The 18051-nt window shown below is 39.1% G+C and overlaps 1 protein-coding gene across 7 annotated transcripts; it reads right to left on the bottom strand.

Annotated features, from left to right (window-relative positions):
• Positions 1-463: 463 nt before the first annotated feature.
• On the bottom strand, positions 464-17087 carry zbtb38 (zinc finger and BTB domain containing 38). 7 transcript variants are annotated; one of them, XM_067389760.1, is made up of 4 exons: positions 11156-13616; positions 9905-10982; positions 6763-8708; positions 464-6046 (listed from the first exon to the last, which is right to left on the bottom strand). In XM_067389760.1, exons 3-4 carry the CDS (start codon positions 6844-6846, stop codon positions 2366-2368), a joined length of 3765 nt encoding a protein of 1254 aa, XP_067245861.1. In that variant the 5' UTR covers positions 6847-8708; positions 9905-10982; positions 11156-13616; the 3' UTR covers positions 464-2365. The 7 variants fall into 7 exon arrangements, with proteins under 7 accessions (XP_067245861.1, XP_067245862.1, XP_067245860.1 ...); XM_067389761.1 differs by having other exon boundaries at positions 10924-10982; XM_067389759.1 differs by lacking the exons at positions 6763-8708; positions 9905-10982; positions 11156-13616 and adding exons at positions 16186-16320; positions 16755-17087.
• Between the last annotated feature and the right edge of the window lie 964 nt (positions 17088-18051).

Genomic DNA, 18051 nt, shown 5'->3' with positions numbered 1-18051 from the left:
ACTTTGATTTCAGTGTCTCTAAAGATTGCACTTGTGTATGATAGTTTTCAGTAGTGTCTTGAATTTTTGTTTTTGCTCAGCATTACTTCAGTTTATCTCTTTATTAAAATAGAATATTTGTTAGGACATTTCTTCATAGATATATTTATATACATGTTCTGTTGCAAATTTATGAAGTGTTGCACCTTCATCAATGACTGGGTAGTTGGATGTTTTTTTTTTTTTTTTTTTTTGATGGATTAGGCATGCAAAACAGATAAGTAGCTGATAGGCTGTCTAGTAAAGTTTTTGAAAAATGTAAAACAAATCATCTGGTACAGATGAATGAACTACCAGACATTCCCCAATGACCTGGAATGAAGGAAAACCTTCACATATATTTTACTGATAGGCTTTCTGTTTTGGGCACAAACCTGCTGCCAGCATATCTCCAGAGAGTGGAGTTGACGGTGGCGGAGAGTTCAGAACATCTGGCACTGGTGTCACGTGGGCCCAGACGGGACACTGTGAATGCCGCATTGTGTAGAGGACCGACAGAAAAATGGGAATGAGCTTCTCAGATGGGTCAGCATGGAGGCCCAAAGAGAGAGTGAGAGAGACAATCTGAATGAATAAACAGAGTTCCCACTTACAAGTCAACAGTTTCAGGAGGAAGAGGAGCTCTGGGCTCTGTTTCACTCATTTTCTCTCTCTCTCTCAGTCAACCTGTCCATTTTTTTCAGTTTATTTGTACAATGGATTCTAAAGATATGACATTAGGAAATGTGTTCCAATTGTAGAAAACTGACATTTGACATTTTATTACTGGCATGAAAACTCAGCCAACATTACAATAGACCTTAGTCAAGGGTAAATGCCATTTTTAATGTGCCACAATTGAAAACAAGGCTATAAGTCTGTTTAATGTCTTGTAGTATTGTGTACCCTTTTGTATAAAGGTGCACTATGCAGGATTTTCGAGGAAAAAAAGTATAGACTTCTAGAAGTGTGTGGTGGTGTTTGTCTATTGAGACACTGCCCTGTGCCTGTATTTTTTGAATTCCTGTGCTCGGGATGATTCTGGGCTGCACCTTTGGCCCGTTAATGTTGCTATAGGCTTAATATGACTGTAACTTGACAGATTACTAGGCATTGTAATTGTTTTTATGATGACACATAATTGTTGTTTATTAGCGAGCTAGACTGAAGATAGCTAAGCTTGCTTGCAAATTACAGTCAGTCATCTAACTTCTTTCATATACACCAAAAAATGCTTTTTATGCATGATAAACAAATAGCTCATCATTCTTCTTCCCATAGGTAATTTCTAGAGTCAGTTGGGTTGCATGTGCAACTGATATAATGTCAGGGCAGAGGGCTTGCACTACTGGCCGTGTTCTGTCCACAAGGAGAGGCCAAGTTTGAATGTTTTGTTTACAAACAGTTACTGAAAATCCTGCATACTGCACCTTTAACATTCTGCGAACAAAACATATGTATTGTCAAAAAACTGTCTATTCCTTATAGCCTCGTTTTCATTTGTTAAATGTAATGTCATAAAAACAGATTAAATTCCATTACTGTGGCTAACATTATTACATTTTCTAACGTTACAACAATTTTAACAAGATATTGTGTTATAGGTTACTTAATAACATGACTTGTGTTATGTGTTATTTTTTTTATTTTTATTTTTTTATTTCATGATTTGTTGTAAGTATTCCACAAAATCAAATGTAATTTTATAAATGAAAGGTAAAACTTTTGGTATATTCTGGAAAATAATATTTTAGCATTTATCAGCAGAGTTATTACTGCATTTTGTGCAACAAATAGATTGAAACGGTGGTAATGGTGTTATGTTACAATAAAAGTACAATCACTCGAAGTTATCTTTACTTTAAGGTGCTGCTAGCTGTTCACTTTACTTAATGCATAGAGTACAACACAATGAGCAATGAAATAGGGAAGATCCACCTGACTTAGACAAATAAAAACGTATAAAAATAAAACCACCTTTTCTCATAAAAAATGTGGAAAACTACCAATAGTATTTCATGAGAAAAATACTCTATATTTACATCTCACAAGTTCTCTTGAAGACAAAGTTACTACGCCAAACTCCTCATACTTTCTTGTGCGTTTTTCCCCATTGTTTCAAACGTTGTAAGGCCTGCCCTGTCATTTACGTCATTATTCTATGTGACATCAGCAGGAGATGCATTTCCTTCCTGTCGTGGGTGTGAAAACTAGGTTCCTCTTTACAGAAATGCTGCTCTGACTTGAGCAACTGTAGGCTGTTGGGAAGTTCCTTTGGTTACAGACATTCTTGGCTGACATATTGGACTGAGTCAGCGCTTTACTTGGTTGTACCTGTGTTGGCAGGTCAGTCCTGGTGGCCCCATATCACAGAGTCCTGTGCGTGCCCCTCAAATCCAAATCCTCTAGGACGTTCCAAAATGCTTTTTTTCTTGGACTTCTTCCTCTTTATCTCTGAGGGAAGGGGAGTGAAAGACCTATCTGCTGCATAAGGAAATGACAAAGATGTTTTCTTGTAGACACTGGGGATTGTAGGATAATTCCCCTCAGAATCCATGTCCATAGGTTCCCCCATCTTTGGCTTGATCTCTGAGGAGCTATACGTGCTTTCCCAAGGTTCAGGTTTGATCTGTCCTTTGCGCTCTTTACCTGTAGAAAACGAACTGGCTATTTTACATGTCATGTCTGGATCTTCTCCATCTTCTGACTTGAAGTGCTTGCTCTCGTGCACACTCAACAGCACTGCTGATTTACATACCTTTGAGCAATACCTACAATTGTGTCCTTTTCCTGACTTTTCTAGGTGTTTTTTCTCATGACTTTTCTTGGTGGCAAGGTAAAGGAACCGCTGTGGGCAGTAAGAACATCTGTAACGTTTTTCCATGCTCAGGCTGTGGGACGCCACATCCGAGCTGAAACAGGAGCCATCCTCAGTGCAGCTCTTGCAGATAAAGTCACCACTATCCTCTGCAGTGGACCCAGCTGTGCTGGATTCAGGGGGACATTGTTTACCACATATTCTGCAGCGTGGCTGATGGCAGCTGATGATGTGCATGCTGAGGGAGGTCTGGCTGGAGAAAGAGCTCTCACAGCTGTGGCAGGGGAAAGCTTCCTTTTGGCTGCTATGCCTTGGCTCCCTCCTGACCCCGTAGTTGTCTGCTGAGATCCTCTCATCTGGACAGAACGGTATCTCTCTGAAGTCTTCGTTGGCTTCAGGTGACAATGGTCTAGTGTAGCATCTCACATGTTTCATCCTTGTTCGTTTGCCTTTCAGTTTCTTACCCCTCTTTTTAGGTTTATATGTGTAATAGGGTCGCCATAGTTTGTCGGATTCAGGATCATTTGGGTCATCATATGATTCATTTTCTGCAACTGATGTTGTGACTTCTGTTCTCAGTCGCAAACTTGGACTTCCAATACTCTCCACTGCAGGGCTATTTTGACCTATGCCCTCCTGTCTCCAGCTTTTCCTTTTCCTCTTTTTTGGAAATAGCTTTGAGCCTTTTATTTTTCGTCGAACAATTGCCTCGTTGCCAATCTTCACTGTTATTTGGCAGAGGGGAAGGACTTGGTTATCAACTGATGGGCCTGGACATGCAGGCTTAGCAATGTACGTTTCTGTCTTTCCATTAGGTGGCTGATCCGGTGTTATGCTCTCGGGTCTTGCTTGTAGCAGCTGATTAGCCATGTCCTCAATGGTTTGTGCTGCTGCTGACAGTTCACTCAGCCTGCTCAACCCTTCGAAAGAGCAGACAGATGGTATGTTGAGGAATGGAAGAATGTCTGTGCTGTTTTCTGTGTTTTTCTCTGTTGAAGAATCTCTGTCACTTCCATTTGTCATGAGAGAGGTCCCTGTGTTTTTCTCGATTGCTTTTGAAGAATCTGTAAATCTGTGGCTGAAGAGCGGTGACCCTTTGCCATCAAATCCAGACCTTTTCTTGAAATCAGTAGAGAGGTGTTTTGATGGTTGGTCTATCTCAGATGACATAGGAAATCCTATGTTTTGGTCACACGGTTTGTCAAAGCTGATGCGAGGAGTTTCTGATGCCATCATTTTCGGGGTGGCCATGAATGTCACTGGCATTGAAAATAATGACTGACCACAAACAACATCTGAATTAGTTGTAGGGACTGCACTGTCAATAAGAGTGTGGGGGGAACAGTTGCCCAGTGGTTCATTGTAGGACTCATCATTGCCCTCGATCCCCTCAGAGTATGTCTGACTGTATGACTTATAACGTTTCTTTCTAAACTTCATTGGGAGAAGCCTGTAGAGCTTTATGGGGTACACACTACTCTTGAATCCACCATTTGCTGATTTTTTATTGACAGCCAGCTGTGGATCAATGCCATGAAAGGACTTTTGGTGATTCTTGAGGATGTAGTAAGTCAAGAAGGTCTCCAAACAGAAGATGCACTGGTACCGTCGTTCCCCAGTATGCCATATCTCATGCTTTGTACGGTATTCAGCCAAAGCAAAAACTTTGTTGCAGTAGTGACAAGGATAGGCTCTATGCCATGAGTGTACATTCTCATGTCTTTTTAGACTGGAAATGGTCACATAAGCCCGTCTGCATACAGAACATTTATATGTCCTTGAAGTGCTATTTGTTTTTAAGGTCCCATTAACTTGATCCTGAGACAGCTCAGGGGGACTAGTCAATGTGGGGTCTAAACTTAAAGGGATATGGAGATCTGGTGGAGGTAAAGAGTGTTGCAAGGTATTTGAATTGGGTGTACCATTAGACACTGGGACTTTCAATGAATCTTTATTATTTGTCTCTAACTCAGATGGACCTTTTAGAGATTTCACACAAACCTGCTCATGATTGCGCAGTCTTTTCAGATGCATAAACTTTTTATGGCAGTACTTGCAAAACAAATGACTGACAAATCTCTTGTGTATTTGCATGTGGATGGTGAGAAGCGTAGAGTCACTAAAGGTTTCAGGGCATTGCTGGCAGCAGAAGGTGGGGACACTGGGTGTATTCTGAGGACTGAGGCAGGGTGGCTCTGCATCCTGAGAGGGTGTGACGTCAAGTGGTGGCAAGAGATCAAGGCTGGAATGTATCACTGGTGCTGTATCTGAGGATAACTGGGAGGAAGATAATGGTGCAACAGTAGCCTTTTCCACTGAAGATGTGCCAGTAATAGTGGGCACAGTTGCACCTGGCTCACTTGAGAGAGACGGAATACCATTACCATGTATACGACGCTTTTTTATAGGTCCAAGTCTATTGTTAACCACAGTCTTAGCTGGAGGAACGACAGGCATGATGGTTCTGTTATCATTCCCCTGGTTAACCTCTTTAGATTCTTGCCCCTGGCTCACTGCATATGAGTGCTCTGTTAGAGCATGGGCAGGCTCACTCTCTATGGGTGATATGCTTGTATCTTGGGAGCTGGAAGGAGAATGCCCTTCCTCAATAACTTTGTTACGGTGATCCAGTGTAGAGAATGGGTTGTTTACTGCCCCAACCTCAGTAATGGAGAAAGCATTGGTGATCCTTGGGCCCTTGGAGCAATCTAACTCCTCAGGCTTGAGGGTCTCTTTTTTCAGTGTGCATGTGTCTGCCAACTTTGACTGACCGCTTGATCTTCCGCAGCTTGCAGAGGCTTGGCCTTGCAAGAGACCAGAGCTCTGCCTTTCAGAGTCTAGCAATTTCTCCAGAAAGGGAATTCCTAAACGCTTTCCAGCAGCCACCAGAGACCTGCTGTCCTCTGTACTACTTGACTCCACTCTGGCATTGTAGATAAAGTTTAGAATGCTAGCAAAGACCTCAGATTTCAGGTCTGTTAGCTCCAGCACCTGGCTGGACGTGTAGACATCAGGTGTTTTGAAAGCATTCCGAAAATATCCACTTGTGGCAGCCAGTACGTTGCGGTGAGCACGGAATTTGACATCCTCCACAACGATAATTACATCACAGAATAGGCCTTGTGAACGCTGTTCACTAAGATGACTGAGGACAGCTTGGGGGTGGGAATTGTCCACCAGACCAAGAGTGCTAGGGTTGACCACAGTCATCTGCAGAGAAGAGACACAAAGTAAAAAAACAAACAAACAATAATTTAAATCTGTGAAAAAGGTCTACTTTGAGATAACAACATATGACCTTTGTTTCTGAATGTCAATAAACTGTTTTACAGAGAGGAAAAAAAGGGAAAATTAACTGGTTGAGGTATTCAGTTTACTTAATGAGCAAGTCTCTGTTCATAGATCCTCACTGATCATGCCACTTAAATTTTGCCTTTAAAGTTGAATGACTGCACCAAAAAATGAATTCATTTTCTCACCCTCTTGCAGTTCCAAACCTGAATGACTTTTTTTTGTTCTTCTGCAGAGCACAAAAGAAGAAACTCCTTGGTGTTCCACAAAAGAAGGAAATACATACAGGTTTGGAATAACTTGAGGGTAAGTAAATATTGACATTTATTATTTTTGGGAAAACCATCTCTTTAAATGTTCTAAAAACTATGTTAAACAAATACACACTTCTCAGTGATAAGTGTATTAGATGACTCTTATCACATCAAACCACTAGATGGCAGCATGACTCAACTCATAAGCCACTTGGTTCAGAATCATAGCGTCTATAAAGCAGTAATCAAGTGAAGCCAGTGAAGTTAGCAGATGCAGTTAGCTTATAACCAAAACTGTAATATATGCAATCCTTATACCCATATATTGATGATAACCACATTATGGTATATACAAGTGCGAAGACAGAAATTTTATCTTACATTTGCTGTTGTTGTTGTTGTGATGCAGGGAAATGAGGTGAAGGCTAGTAGAGATATATTATTGAGTATGTTTGCACACTGCATTCATTCTTCCCACATGTTTTCTCCTCATCTTACTACTTTTATTTGAGCTCCATAGAAAGCTTTTGTTTATTTTTGTGCACAAGAAGCATACTTTGTACAAGGTAAGTACACATAGATACATGCACAAAGAAAAGCATAAAACAGAACTGCACAGAAAAACAAATAAATGTACTTAAAGAACTACAACAATTTGCACAATCAGTTTACAATCCTTCAAAAAAAAAAAAGAGAGAGAGAGAGAGAGAAAGAACTGTACATGAACTGTAACCCAGAACCAGAAGCAATATGGGGCACAGGAACAGGTGAAGCTAAATGCAAATGTGCTTCTGCTATGCTTCTTTATTTTGCTAACATATTGGCACACATGGTTCTCTAGCTGAGAAATATCACAGGGGCACTTGAAGAGAAGTTTACCTGGCTTAACACATGAATAATAAAGTTTATGCTGACGCTGCTTAACCTTCGTAGAGTGCTCGTCCATGTGACCAAATTAATATTAATAAGTCAAACCGGTAAGGTTGCGTTAGCCGTGGGGAGGCTTAACTTTACCCTGACTGCTGTAATGAGAAGACTTTTGCCTCCTAATAGGCTAGATCCTAAAGGTTTATATTACGATTGTTTTTCAGTGTTATTTCACCTTCAAATTTCTGTATGTTCCTGAACAGATTGTTCTTCCCAATACTTTAATCATAAATAAAAAAATCTGTCATCACTTACCCAAACCTGTTGCAAACCTGTATGACTTTTTCTTCTGCTGAACACAAAAGAAGATTAAAACATTGGGAACCAAACAACATTGGAGACCATTGACTTCCAGTGTATGGGGGGAAAAAAACCACCTCACTTTTCTCAAAATATTCTCTTTTATCTTCTACAGATGAAATTTAGTCATACAGGTTTTGAACAACACAAGGATGAGTAAATGTTGACAATTTTTATTTTGGAGTGGAGTATCCTTTTAATGCAAAGAAATGAAAAATTCAAAACAATACATAACATGACCTGTTTTGACATAAAATGGGCTGGAAAACATACAAATAATGCAAGACAAATCCAACCTTTAACCGCATTTGGATATAGGCCTAAATAAATCATAGTTTCAGGTTATATCCTGGATATGTAAAGATATGTAATAAACGTGTCCTCTACAAAGTGCTATATATAGCACTATAATATCTGTTTTCCTATTGTACCTCTTCAATCCGGCTCTGTTACACAAGATAGCTTTGAGCTATTATATTTTGAAATGAATATACCTAAAAAATATACCTACAAAAACTTATACCTACAACAACAACTTGTACTTTTTGGCTATATCTGCAGACTTGAATACATAACATCCCATAATTATGATTTCCTTACTCTTACGTAAGATCTTACCAGGTGTACATGAAGGCAACAGCAGACACTAGGCAAACATAGGAGCAATATAAAGTACATACAAGAACTAATGAGGGAGCAAAACACAGCTGAGCACAATTAGGTCATGGGAGGGATACATTTGACAGAGACAAAAGACTCACAAGAACAAGATGACATCAAAATAAAAGACATGGATAAGGAAAGACATTAAAAAAACAACAACACAAAATCCTTAAGAAAGTTGTATTGACAGTGTTTGTACATTATGATTTATAAGCAGTACATTGTTTTTTTTGTTTTTTGTTTTTTTTTTAGGGATGCACCATATCGGTATCGGCTGATATATGTTAATTTTTAATGTTGTCGTTATCGGCCGGATAAGAAAATTTGGCCGATATATCAAAGCCGATAAATAATGGATTATATCCTTCAGCTGAGACACTTCAGATGCACACTGTCCGCCATTATGGTTTCAATTGCTTGAAATATGATTGGAATCACTTTAAAAAGGAAAATACAGTTAAGTGCAACATTTACAGTGCAAGTACGTCATATAGGCTTCATATTTTTTTTAGAACATTATAATTATGTGCATGCGACATGGCTTTTAATGTTGAGAATTTTGTTTTTGTAATCAGGCTCTCAAACAGTGTGTTATAATGTACATAAACAATATATAAATATGAGATTTGAAAAGGATTAAAACTTGAAAATGATTAAAAATAACTGCAAGTATTAATTTCTCACTGTATATATTTCAGCATGATAAATCATTTTTCATTTACTTCAATGTTTTGTAAAAAGTAAAAATATATAATGTATATTTCAAATGTCTGAAAAAGTTCCAAAGGTACACTCATATTTGAATTGTATAAATTGTCTTTTCATTTTCAGTCAGCGACCCCAGCGCATGACGCTCGTTTGTATGTATTAGTTGACTAAACTACATAGCAGCACTATGAGGAAATGAACAAAGGCCAGATTCTCCATCTCCCTGCTGGTAGAGGAACACAAAAGCTTTTGAATATCCATCCTAGCAAATTGACCTATTTCTGCTTCTCACTATCTATTTTCAGTTCGAATGCTCCCCATGAGGAAGAGTGACCTGCCACTGCAAAGCAGAAATATGTCAGATGCAGCAACACTCATGGCCAGTGTACTAGCAAAGAACAACATATTGTTTGGAGGCACAAAGCTCAAAGTGAATACAGGTTTTCATATGGATTGTTAGTCTTTTGTCTCTCATTTGCACTATTTTCTCCTCTCTTGCTCTTTTTGTGTATGAGGCCCTAGTTTTATCTGTGTGGCGGTGATGGAATGTCTGAATCACTTTGTTCTTCAAATGAATGACTGCAATGTATTTTTTAGGCATTTTCAGGGCCCCTTGCGTGGGAGCCACTGGCTCCAAAAATGAAACGCTTAGGCCTCAAATGACCTTTTTAGTTGCCAAATTGCAGAATTGCTTTTTACACTGGCACAGATAACAATCATGCTAACTTTGCATTGTCTGTATGGTCCCCATCAAGTTAAAAACGTTACGCTTTGCCATTGTTAGTAGATTTGTTTCTAGTGGAGCACTTGTTGTAAATTGACAATGTTCTAGTACATACTTAGAATAAATCCTCTGCAACGTGCAGGCATTTAGTTTTTTTCAGTAATGTACACGAGTCTGGCGAGAAGGTAAAGTTTTACGTACCTCTTTTGAGAGGTTGTTTTCTTTCAACAGAGCAGCCATTTTGAAACCACGACAAAAAGCATCTTGGCATAAAGTAAAATGGCTGCCTGTAAATGTTCTATTAGACTGTAGAGGTCGATCTTGTTTGGACTTGCGATTTTGGATTTTAGAATCTAAATTCGGAGAATTAATATAAGTTATTAAAACGATTAACTAACAAAGCCTTATATGCTCAGCGCTAAGTTTCTGAACAGACTGACTAGTTTAGAAGAAAATTTCCTCAGGCTGTTCTGTGGTCGCCTTGATGCATTATGCGTTGCTCATAACGAGAAAGGAAACAACAGAACCACATAGAAGTGATATCTCCCTTTTGATCATCGAAAACATCATGACACAGCATTATTGCTCTGCCTGTACCTTTACTCTGTATGAAACAACGCAGCTGAAACTGTCTGGATGTAACAGCATGCCAGATTTATTGGTATGCTGCTGCTGAGGATCTATTTTAATCTGTACTGTTTGTGATTGCGCTAAGCGGGAGAGGCAGACCTCTCTTAATCGCTGGGAAAACATCCGCCTGCTCCCTGTCTGACAGGCCTCCGTTGTCACGGCAACATGCTGTGGCGCAGCACTTATTGGGATTTGTATGAATGGCGGCTGAGCAGGCAGTTGTGCTTTCTGTCCAGAGAAAAACGGTTCATTCTTACAGACTGCGCCATGTTGGGAAGCCCCGGTAGCATTTAGCTGCGGACAATGGCCGGGGATCACCATTATCTGTATTGTTGTACATGCGTGTGTGCAAGTGTGGGAGTTTAGTGGACTAGTACGCAGTCAAAATCACATCCCCTAGACTCGGAGAGCTGGATGGCAATGCTAATTTGAGTTGAAGGGCCCTTTTATACATTAAAAAACAAATTTAGTCTTGCTCTTTGTTATTTTGGCCGTTGAAGGTTTCTTCAACATTCAGGCATTATATATAGGCGTAAAATACATTTGTTGTCCGTGAATGTATCACCTGCCACACCCTTACCATGACTTACCATACCGGATAAGCGAAATGGCGGAAAAATAAAAATCCCCCACCTTCCCTCAAACCGTTCTGTACAAAATGAGAGAAACATTTTTCTAGAATTATGAAATGTCCATTCAAAGAGCGAAAACATTAGCTTTCATTCTTACAGATAAAACCACATGAGTCTTCATGCGCTGCTCTGTAATAACGCGCTCGACTATGTCTGTTTGAAACTGGAGGGAAAAGCATGCTGAACGTACCTTTATTTCAGTTAATCAGAGAAAGCGCTTCAGTGGATGGAGAGCGGAAAACATCGCTCACGCCTTCCTCTACAGTTCCTGCGATCCACTGATGGCTGGAAAAAGATGTTTCGTTTGCAGGCGAAAGTGTTACAGCTTTTTTTTAGATTCAACTCGTCACTTGCTGCTCTCTGCTGCGATCGCAGTCTCTCCTATAAGTCTATCCTGCTTGCTCTCTCTCTCTCTCACTCACACTCTCTCTCTTTTTCGTTCACCCTAGTCCCAGTGCCCTCTCTGCGTGAGACGCCCAGTCCAGAGGTGGCAGGGGGCATCAGTCTGCTCCACTGCACCCTGCTGTAGGTCTCGTTCCTTCCATACACGCGTTAGCTGGCCACCAGGGTCTATTCGCCCACTGTGGAGTTTATAAATAGTCGGGCAGGGCAGCTCTGCTGCTGTCTGTGCATTATTAGCAGCGGAAAAGAGATGCGGCGTGCTAGCAAGGACTGCAACTTCATTAACCACTGCAAAAGGGCAGCCGGAACGAGAGAGCGCGGGGAAAATGGATCAGCGTGCTAACATGTGAGAAGCGCTCACATGCCGTGTGAGGTGCATGCAACAATGCAACCACCGGTGTCAAAACAAAAACGGCACCTGGCAAGAGGCAGCTTTTGACATTTTCCATCACGTAGAATAAATAACAGCAGTCCGGATGCTGCTATTTCAGATGAGCTCCCCTCCACCCCCAGCTCTCCAAAAAAAGATCATGAACAGCGATGAATTTAGATGCACAGGCACACGAATGTTCGTGTTCTCCGCCTGTCCCTCGCCCACCTCATGCGTTTCTATGGTCCAGAATGTGTTTATGCACATCTGAACGTGGCTGTTTGCTCTTATAGCTGTACCGCTAACACTGCTGCAACATTTTTATGCGAGCATCTTTGTGGTGGTGGTGGGTGGGTGTGAGAAAGAGAACGAGCAAGAGAGAGAGACCGCACAGTCTGCTTCTCAAATGCTCATTTCTGATATCAAACAGAAGGAGGGCGAGCAGAGGAGGAGAAAGAGAGAATGAGAGAGTGCATGAGAAAGCAGAAATGGTGACTTGAGACAAGGACAGGAAGACTAGAGAGGGGTTTCAGCGAAAGCATGAGAGGATAAGATATTAAAGTGAAAAACCGCCGTGGACTGTGAGCGAATGCGCGAGAGAGCTGAAGAGAGAACGAGAGCTCGGGAGGAAGTGGAAAGGTGGTGGAGGACTGTGGGATCACCTTCAACATGGCTGCTGATTGATGCAAAGGGATGCGGCTGTTCTGCAGAGAACGCGAGAGAGGGAGGAAACGGGAGGGAGGGAATGGGAGAAAATGGACAGGGAAAAATAGGAGGAGCAACTTCAAATTCCATCTGCAGGTTATTAAATTTCATGGCCCAAACTGGGTATGTCTTTATTTAGGGTGAGGACTGCAAATAAATACTTTTATTTGCACAAGAATCCTTTGAATACTCATGGTTATTTCTTTTTCTTTCACATTATTTCATTTTCTCTAAAGCTTCTGTCCTTGCTTTCCAACATATTTGAAACGCACTAATAAATCTTTTTTTTTTTTTAAATACTGAATGCACCGGTGTATATTCTAATCTACACACTCGCATAACGGCAATTTTAAATGTTCCCAAACACCATTAAACAGGAGAATATATACTTTTTATATTTATAACTATTTAATCTCATTAAAAATCAATTACAATGGCCATTGTATAGAAATACAATTCTTTGTAATCTGAGGTCTGCTGAAAAAGCTTCTATTTTATGTAAAGTGTAAGCTGAATTTTTAAAAAGAGGTTTCTTATGTCTTAGTATTTATTTGTCCATTTCTTTCTTTCTTTCTTTTTTTTTGCTGTAATTACATGATCTGAATAAGACCTAATGATACTTCAACTAAAAATATGGTTGAATACATATTTTCTTTAGGTTAAATTTTTAAAGATCCTAAAATTATTTCCACATTTAAACGAGAACAAAAATCCCAGATTTTCCAAGAAGTGGATGGCATCTGTAGATGGCATCATGAAGAAGGGTTTATTACACTATTTCTAAGCAATATTTATTTAGTTTTCAGTCAAGCAAGTTCTTGTTTACATGTGGGTTAATGTACCAGACCTCCTTTTAAAGTCGGTGAAGTGTCTCTTTAAAGCTTGCGGAAGACCGCCTCCTTCAGCTCGCAGTGCAGCTTGTGAACCTAATGCCCAGATACCAGCGGTTATTTCTGGAAACAAGGCTGAGTGCTGATTACCTGGGTGCCATGAAGACAAGCTTCTGTAACAAAGGCTGCATTCACTAGTGTCCTGGCCTGTGTTCAGCTCCCAGGTTGTTTTATAAGTGAACCACTGATGGTGAAATAAGAATCAGAAGCTAGACTGATCACTGATCTCTCCATGCAGCCCATAACCTCTCACTCTTTGCTTATACTAGGGCTGTTCAACGATAATCGTGATTATCATGTACAAAATAAGAGTCTGTGTTTACGTAATACATGCATGTTTGTTTTGTGCATAATTATTATGTATATATAAATACACACACATACATGTATATATTTAAGAAATATATGCATGTATAAATAATATATATATTTATATTATATATAAAAATGTAAATATTTTTTATAGAAATATAAGATATTTTTCTTAAATATATACATGAATGTATGTTTATTTATATATACATAATAATTATACACAAAACAAACATGAATGTATTACGTAAACACAGACTCTTATTTTGTACACGATAATCACGATTATCGTTGAACAGCCCTAGCTTATACATAATTAGGAATATCCAATTTTTTTTATCTTTTGAATCAATTGCCCTGCTATGTCTAAACAAATTTCATACTTGATATCAGTGTTACCACCGTCCTGGAAAATACTGAGAATTCAATGTAAATTGTGCTTTGGACAAGTCATTGAGATTAATCAACTTCAGCTACAAGATAACTGAAGTATCTGTACATTTTGCACTACTTTCTGCTCTAATATATTTTAGCATCTAAATAATGCAGTGAGGGTACCTGCCTTGGAACTAATAACTGGATTCAATGGGACAAACATTACAATTTTTTTTGTATTATTGGATACTTAAAAAGTAAATATATCTATGTACAAGTAATATAAATAATTCAATCATGGCAACTCTCTGAAGATTTTTAGCATGATAATGGTTATGACAGGAATGACAGGTGACAGGTCTTGGCGGAATAGATCTGCTATGCTGCTGCTGCAGAGCAAGTACAGGAACTTGCTACTGCCAATACATATGCCGATATGCTGCTGCGAGTAAGACATAGTGCTGCTGCACAAATAGTATATATCAATAACCCATAGCAGATATATACAGGTGGAGCTGGGGAAGGTGGAGGGTTCAGAGGAACTCTGAAGCATGCTGAAAACTGCTGAAGTGAATGAAACCAGCCATTTAATGTGTAAACAACAAGCTCATTGACTGAAGAAGTGACATGGATCAATCAGCTCGTACCAGTTAGTTAATGCTGTAATTATTAATCAGCTTGCGTTAAGGACCCATCAGCCTGCGCCATCTAGAGTTTCATGACTGAACTACGTATTAATATCTAATTATGTAAATATATTAATTGAAAGGATTGTAAAAAAAAAAAAAAAAAAATTCTGGAAAGATCATGGTAAAAGAATAGAAATTAATTGGTCAAATAGAGTTGGAGCCCTGGAATATAATAACCCTTATTTGTATATCCAATTACCTTATTGAAATAGATATAAATAATATTATGTAATAAATACTGAAGACACTGTAAGAAAAAGATCTGTAACAAAACAAATAATGTTCTGGCAGAACATTACCAGTACCTTTTCCATTACGTTTATTGACCCTAAAGAACAAAAACGTAATTTCAAATATATGTAAAACAACTGTGAAAAATCAGTACAGAAAATTCCATCATATTAACAGTACATTGGGATGTATTTTTACAGACTTTTAGAGTGTATTATTATTATTAATAGCAATATAATATTGCTGTTGCTATAATCGTTATATTATTGTACTTAGTTTTTATATACATTTTTCTTGTAAAATGTGTAAAATAATGAAAATTATTCCAATATCTTTACAATTTATCTATTTTTAATACAACTTATTATTGGAGTTGTGGTACATTTCCTGGTATTTTCTATGCATATTTTTGAGAGGTAGAGTAATTTAGAGATAAGAGAAATGGATCATAAATTAGAACATTTCTATTTCAGTTCAGGGCACTTCCTGCTGCTATTACCCTTACCCCTGACAAAACCTGAAAGTTTGAGACTATTACATTGTACAAGTGATTTCCCTCTGAAAAAAAAGGTCGCAATGAATTCTTCTGCAATGCGATGCACTGCTTCTAAATAACCCGGGGTGTTAGGAGCAGTTCCGCCATAACCGCTAGTCATAGCAAGTATGCAGTGAACCGTTAGCGGAGAAGTGCTGCATTGCTGAAGTACTTTTGTTCTTTGTCACTCTATAATACATGTAGGCTGCGGCCCTGAAAGCATCAAAGATGCTAATACATCTGAGGCCTGTCAAAGTGAGACCTACTCTATGCTATGTAAAACCACAGTCCAAGTGAGCTCATTGTACCAGTCTTCCTCTCAAGGCCAACATGGCCTAAAGTATAACATAAAAAGTAAGAGAAAACAAACTGAACACTATGACAAATCGCTCTGATGATCAAGATGAGGCCTAGGTCAATATGTGGGCTGCTGTGTTTCGTAATGAATTATAGATGGAAACTGTGCCGCTCATGAAACAAAATTGTAGCAGTGAGCAATTCAGCTCAAATGTGAATTCATCACAGACAAAACAAACGAAAATCAAACATGAACATCACATACGTATAACCACAATAATTTTGTCTTCTTGCTGGAACAAAATCAAAAGGGCAGGCTACAGTTTTACATTTCCTGCTATCAAGTGACTCATTAAATTCTTACTTTCTTACTTAATTCTTATGACACAGTAAGATTAAAATCCCTTTACCAACCTGACGTTTGTTCATTCCGCTCCTCATAATCGAGATCGTCTTTCCTCTGGTCCCTGTTGGTACGATTAAATGTGTGTCTGTGCGAGGAGCTACAGTGATGTGCCCCCTGGTGGTCATCATGCACAATCCCCAGTCCTGCAATTTTTAGTATGCATGTTTTTTTATTAGTATTTTACAATTTTTCATCTTGTCACTATCAAAAAGTTCCACAGTTATATTAGTAATCATGTTATAGTGCAGGAAAACATTTAGTTTTATGCTGATTACAAGATTATTACGTCACTGTTACAGTAAGGCCCGCCTTTATTGGAACGCAATCAAGAGAAACGCACTAAAATGACTGTCTGGATGCATTCCCACAGTATATACTAAAAACAAGCTTGCACACACAAACACGCACTCATCTCACTCATGGCCACTCGATCGCCTGGCTAGTCCCAAAGCGGAAAGCACAGCGTACATTTTAACGCCTCTTTTTAGTCAGCATTAATGGACTATCTATCTGTGTGTTAGTAGAGCGAGTAAGACAGCGAAAGAGAGAGTTCTGAGTGAGCGGGGCTGATATATACCTGATCTATTCCTCCTCCTCTTCCATATTTGAGCAGCTGTAGATGTAAACAGTCTGGCCCAGGGTAAGATCAGTTTGTTCTGCCATGGTTGTGAGGAGAGCGAAGGATAGAGACTCGGCAGCACAGTTTCTCCTTAGGGCCAGATCAGCTGCTCTCTCTCAGAAGTACTTCCTTTGTGCCGTTGTGTGTGTGTGTGTGTGTGTGTGTGTGTATGTGTGTGTGTGTGAGAGAGAGAGTGTGTGTGTTTGAATGTCAAGGCCGGCCAAAGCAGCGCCTCTCTGTTATTCTCTCAGCCCAGCAATCGTTCCACAGGCCTCTGTCAGTGCTGCGTCATCGAGCTGCTGTCCTGGCCCTAGAGAGAGAGAGATATGGGAGGGAGGGGTTGGAAAAGGGAGGGAGAAGCAACGGAGAGAAAAAGAGGGAAAGCTAGACTTCCTCTCAAACGGTTATGAAACGGTTACAAGCTCTGGATACTGTTGATCATTCTCTCAGGACGAGCACAAAAGACTAATTTAATTCTGTTACTATCATTTAGTATTCTGTTATGAGTGGTATTTGCTAAGGCAAGTATCACTATTACTATTGTAAAAATTCTTTTAACAAATCTTTCACTTTAAAGGGATAGTCCATCCAAAAAAACGAAAAGTCGGTCACTATTTACTCACGCTCATGTCGTTGCAAACCTAAAAGAATTAATCTTTGAAACACAAATCATATTTTTAATAAAACCTGAGAGGTTTCTGTTCCTCCATTTAAAGTCCAGGAAACCAAAACTTAGAAGATCCAAAAAGGTTCAAAAAGTTGCAATAGTCTTTTCTTCCCTATTGAGATAAATATAATACTAAATATTTTACTCATAAATTGAAAACCCAATTATAAAACCCCATAGGAAAATATCGAAGGAACCAGCGGCGAATTAGACTTCTGGGTTTTGACGTCATACCTGCACCACTCTACATTGTTGTTGTTTTTTTCCTGAGTAATAACAAGGTAAAAACTACCCTCAGAAATATTAATTGGTGTAAAAAGTGTGGTAACTACCCCTGGACTCCATGACAATATTTAATAATCTTTTTAAATGTGTGTTCTAAATGTCTGTTACGGAGCCCCTAAGGAGACATGGAGTTGGAAAAATATATGAGATGGAAGGAAAAATTATATTTCAATGCTTTTGTAATAAATCATTTTTGCCATTTAAAATGTTTGCGTTCCCCAGAGTGTCACAGTTATGTTCTGTTTTGAATTAGCTTTCATTGCTGTTTTCTTCCTGCCTGAGTTTTGTAATTTGTTACTATGG

This window comes from Chanodichthys erythropterus, chromosome 7 (assembly GCF_024489055.1).
Source record: "Chanodichthys erythropterus isolate Z2021 chromosome 7, ASM2448905v1, whole genome shotgun sequence".
Taxonomy (NCBI): Eukaryota; Metazoa; Chordata; class Actinopteri; order Cypriniformes; family Xenocyprididae; genus Chanodichthys; species Chanodichthys erythropterus.
Note: the sequence above shows the minus strand (reverse complement) of the source record. Positions and strands in the feature narration are given on the sequence as shown.